This window comes from Eimeria maxima, genomic scaffold (assembly GCF_000499605.1).
Source record: "Eimeria maxima Weybridge genomic scaffold, Emw_scaff195, whole genome shotgun sequence".
NCBI classification, from domain to species: Eukaryota; Apicomplexa; class Conoidasida; order Eucoccidiorida; family Eimeriidae; genus Eimeria; species Eimeria maxima.
Window position 1 is genome coordinate 621 of NW_013563632.1, and position 5000 is coordinate 5620.

Below are 5000 nucleotides of genomic sequence, written 5' to 3' on the forward strand. Positions count from 1 at the left end.
GTCGTCCAGCCGCAGGGGGGCCTCCCCGCCGCAGCTACAGCAGCCGCCAAGGCTACTACTACTACTACTACTAATACTGCTGCCGCTGCTGCTGCTGCTGCTGCTGCTGCTGCTGCAGCAACAATAACAGCAATGTCCTATTATATATATAAATAAAATATAATTAATCGCATAGGTATAAAGACAAACAAAATATTCTTTTTTGCTTCTTCCTCCTCTACGGCCTCATTTGCTGCTGCTGCTGCAGTTAACTGCTGCTGCTGCTGCTGCTGTTAACTGCTGCTGCTGCTGCAGCAACAAGGAACGTCTCGCCTGTTTCCCGCTGCACTCAGCTATTGTTCCTTTACACCCAGTGACCAACTACTTCCCTAGCTGCTGCTGCTGCTGCTGTTGTTGCAGCCTTGCAGCAGCAGCAGCAGCACTAGCTGCTGCAGCTCTTGCTGCTGCTGATCCCTACGATCCTGTCTCACCATCGTCGGCGGCCCAGACACTTGTTGCTGCTGCTGCAGCTGCTGCTGCTGCTGTTGCTGCTCCTGGGCAGCTGCAGTAGCTGGAGCAACAGTCGTGTGTACGTACCTCCAGCAGACACACAAAGACACAGCAGCAGCAACAGCAGCAACAGCAGCAGCAACAAACTTCCAAGAAGCTCGCGGCAACAAATACTGCAGCAGCAGCTGCTGCTGCTGCAGCTGTTGCAGCAACAGCAGCCTCACGAAAGGCAGCAACAGCTAGTCAAGAGGCAGCAGCTGCAGCAGCTGAAGCAGCTGCAGCAATTAGGACAGCAGCAGCAGCAGCAGCAATTGCTGCAGCACCAATTTCAGTAACAGCAGCACTAATTTTATCACTAGCAGCAGCAACAACAACTGCAGCAGCAGCAGGAACGCTACCAACAACTGCAGCAGCAGCAGCAGCACCTGCATCGACTACAGCACCAGCAGTCTCAGCAGCAGCAGCAGCAGCAGCACCTGCATCGACTACAGCACCAGCAGTCTCAGCAGCAGCAGCAGCAGCAGCAGCATCGACTGCATCAACTACAGCAGCCCGATCACCATCTGCAGCAGCATTGACTGCAGCAGCAACAACAACAGCTACAGCAGCAGCAGCAGCAACAGCAGCAACAGCAGCAGCAGCAGCAGCAGCAGCAAGATGGCAGGTCGTCCTGTTATTCCTCTATTGGGCTTTCGCCCTCGTAGTGCTGCTTTCTTATCAGCAGCATTTAAGGGGGCAGAGGTACCTTCTCCTATTAAGGGCAGCAGCAGCAGCAGCAGCAGCAGCAGCAGCACATCATTGCTGCAGCAACAAATGAATGCTGTTGCTGCTGCAGCTGCTGCTGTTCCTGCGCCTGCTTCCTCTGCCTCTTCTTTACCCACATCTAACCGTCAACGGCAGCAACAGCAGCAGCAGCAGAAACAGCAGCAGCAGCAACAACGGCAGCAACATGACGAACCTTCGCCACATAACAGTACAGAGGATGAAAAGGAAGGAGAGCAGCAGCAGCAGCAACAAAGGCAGCAGCAGAAGCAGCAGCAGAAGCAACGAGAAGGAGGCGAAAGTGCAGCAAAAAAATTCAAGGCTAGCAGCAGCAGCAGCAGCAGCAGCACCAAGATTGTTGCTGCAGCCAAGCGAGCGCCTGAAAAGAAAAGCAGCAGGACAAGCAGCAGCAGCAGCAACAGCAGCAGCAGCAGCAGCAGCAGCAGCAGCAGGAGTGGATCGCGGCGTGAGGGTGCTGCTGCAGTACGAACCCTTGACAGTGCATTGGCGCCCAACAGCAACAACAGCAGCAGCAGCAGCAACAGCAGCAGCAGCAGCAGCAACAGCAAAAGTAAGGGGCTATACATGATTTTTTTTTTTTTTTTGCTACCTTATAAACCCTAGACAATAAAAACCCTAAACCCTAAACCCTAAACCCTAAAATAAATCAGCCTATATCCTATAATATATTTTCCTCCTCCTCCAGTGTATTTAATTCTTTTTATTATTTTATTTTATTTATTTATTTATTTGTTTATTTATTTATTTATTTATTTATTTATTTATTTATTTATTTATTTATTTATTTATTTATTTATTTATTTGGGGTATCTGCTGTTATATCTCCTCGTCAGTTAGAGGCAGAAGCAAAAGCACAAAAAGATAACGTCGCCAAAGGAGTTACATGCGGTAGGGTTTAGGGTTTAGGGTTTAGGGTTTAGGGTCTAGTAAAGAAGGGATAATTTAACGATTAGTGATTGTTTATAGACTTAATAATAATTAAGAGATAATTTAGGGTTTATTCTTTTTTTTTAGAAAAAAAATTAGGGTTTAGGGTTTAGGGTTTAGGGTTTAGGGTTTTGGGGTGTATACGCAGCTCGTTTAGAGACAGGGGGTTTAAATAGTTCTATTGGTCGTCTTCTACTAAACCCTGGCGCCTCTTTTGGTCCCGCGAGGGCAGAAGCAGATAGACTAGTAAGTTGTTTGTCTCCTTTTTTTATCTCCTTTTTTTTGTCTCCTTATTTTTCTCCTTTTTTTTTGTCTCCTTTTTTTTGTCTCCTTTTTTTGTCTCCTTTTTTTGTCTCCTTTTTGTCTCCTTTTGGCGTCCTTACGAAGATTCTCTGCTACCTGTGCTGCTGTTGCTGCTGCTGCTGCTGTTGCTGCTGCTGCTGCTGCTGCTGCTGCTGCTGCTGCTGCTGCTGCTGCTCAGCTCTGCTTTGTAATAAATTGCGAAGATCGTCGATTGCGTCTTCATTGTGGCGATGCTTCACAAACCTTCCATTGCAGACCTCGTAAGCAGCAGCAGCAACAGCAGCAACAGCAGCAGCAGCAGCAGCAGCAGGAGGAGGAACAAGAGAGGAAACAGCAACAGCAGCAGCAGCAGCAGATGGTTGTGTTGCTGCTGCGTCTCTGTGTTTTGCTGCAGATGATGAGGTCTTGCTGCGCAAAGGAGATATCTACACATTTACTAACGAGAGGTGAGCCTTTTGCTGCTGCTGCTGCTGCTGCTGCTGTTGCTGCTGCTGCTGCTGCTGCTGTTGCATTTCGTTGTACTGCTGCTGTTTCTGCTGCAGCAAACCGGCAATTAGAGTTGTGTCTTCTGCTGCTGCTGCTGCTGTTGTTGCTGCAGCAAGGTGAAGGTTGCGGAGCTGACGGCAGTGGCAGACTTTGGCCAGCTGCTGTGACCATTAACAGCAGCAGGAGCAGCAACTGCAGCAACAACAAGAACAGCAGCAGCAGCAGCTGCTGCTGCTGCTGCTGCTGCTACCAACGTTCCGCCTGTTTGTTTTTCGAGGGAATTGAATTGGCCTCTTATGAGTGCCTTTAGTCTTTTTTGTCTCCTAGGGTTTAGGGTTTAGGGTTTAGGGTTTAGGCTTTTTAGGGTTTAGGGTTTAGGGTTTAGGGTTTAGTGGGTAGTTGGATTTAAACTGTCAAGACAGCAAACAGCAGCAGACTGCAACGTTGCATCTCGTTGTGCTGCTGCTGCTGCTGACGAAGTGTTTAGCTAGCTAGGCTAGACATACGTGTAGCTAGCTAGCTGGCTAGCTAGCCAGCTAGCTACGCAGATGGATGATAACTAGCTAGCTAACTAGCTAGCTAGGTACGAACATATATGCTAGCTAGCTAGCTAGCTAGCTAGCTGCTAGGTAGCCAAGCAGCAGAGAGTCGGGTGTCTCCCTGTAGCTGTACGTTTGTCTCCTTTTGCTTACTCGGAGACGAGGGTAGTTTGTGCTGCTGCTGCTGTTGCTGCAGCTGCTACTGTTGCTGCCGCTACTGTTGCTGCCGCTGCTGTTGCTGCAGCTGCTACTGTTGCTGCCGCCACTGCTGCTGCTGCTGCTGCTGCTGCATTACGGGTGTTTTCTTGGTGGCCCCACAAGTTCTGCTGCTTGTGTGCTGCTGCTGCTGCACATATGTGTAGCATGTTGTGGATTGCTGCTGAGGACTGCCTCTGGTCTTGCTGCTGCTGCTGTTGCTGCTGCTGCTGCTGCTGTTGCTGCTGCTGCTGCCGCTGGTGGTGTTGGCGGTTCGAAGGAGTCGTCTGGGGAGTTCGTTCTGTTTTCTGCTACTGCTGCTGCAGCTGCTGCTGCAGCTGCTGCAGTTGCTGCTGCTGCTGCTGCTTTAGCTTTTGCTGCAGCACGCTGCTGCAGCAGCTGGTAAGCAAGAACAGCAGTAATAGCAGCAACAGCAACAATCAATATGCTGCAGAGGCCTAGCAGCAGCCAAGCCCATGATGGTGTTTGCTGTTGCTTATCTTTTTTATATTTATTTATCTCCTTATTATCTGTCTCCTTTTTCTTCCTCCAGCTGCTGCTGCTGCTGCTGCTGCTTAATGACCATAAAGGAGACAATTCTTTATTTATACCTGCTGCTGCTGCTCTAAAGAAATCCACCAATACATCATCCTGCTGCAGCACCCGCTGCTGCTGCTGCTGCTCCTCCTCCTCCTCCTCCTCCTCCTCCTCCTCTTCCTCCTCCGCCTCCTCCTCCTGCTGCACTTGCTGCTGCTGCTGCTGCTGCTGCTGCTGCTGCTGCTGCTGCTGCTTGGTTATAGCAGGAGGAGCAGCTAAATCAACATCTATTGTCTTATGAATAGGGGAGGCAACATTAAGAAGAAAACGTCGCCAAGAAGCAGCGCCAATCACTGCATCTTCGTACTGTAGAGAGTCTACTCTGTACATAAACCCTAAACCCTAAACCCTAAACCCTAAACCCTAAACCCTAAACACTCAACACTAAACACTAATTGTCAGGGGGAGAATCATCTGCTTAGAGATAGAATAAATATCTTGGGAAGAAAAACGCAGCAGGAATATATTTATATATATACACACACACCATCAAACCCTAAACCCTAAACCCTAAACCCTAAACCCTAAGCCCTAAACCCTAAACCCTTACTTGAATGCAATAAGCCTTTTATCATTAGTTACAGCACAGAGTTGTACTGCAGCAGGAAGAACACCAATAGTAGAGGAAATACTTCCTACTAGGTAGGCTAATTCTGCTTCCTCTGCTTCTGCTGCTGCTGC

General features: G+C 49.1%; 2 protein-coding genes across 2 annotated transcripts in view; one reads left to right on the forward strand and one right to left on the reverse strand.

Annotated features, from left to right (window-relative positions):
• Positions 1-1146: 1146 nt before the first annotated feature.
• Positions 1147-3155, forward strand: EMWEY_00020940 (hypothetical protein, conserved; the record flags this gene model as incomplete). The annotated part of the gene is made up of 5 exons (XM_013477813.1): positions 1147-1822; positions 2348-2445; positions 2681-2762; positions 2897-2948; positions 3101-3155. The coding sequence occupies 5 exons, from the start codon at positions 1147-1149 to the stop codon at positions 3153-3155; spliced, it is 963 nt and encodes a 320-aa protein (XP_013333267.1).
• Positions 3156-3818: 663 nt separating this feature from the next.
• The window catches only part of EMWEY_00020950 (hypothetical protein, conserved), a gene marked incomplete at both ends in the record, with an annotated part of 5260 nt that continues 4078 nt past the window's right edge, over positions 3819-5000 (reverse strand). Inside the window, 2 exons of the mRNA XM_013477814.1 lie at positions 3819-4641; positions 4870-5000. The exon at positions 4870-5000 is cut by the window's right edge and continues 99 nt beyond it. Of these exons, the coding sequence (XP_013333268.1) occupies positions 3819-4641; positions 4870-5000 (954 nt within the window). The remainder of the gene's footprint in view (positions 4642-4869) is intronic.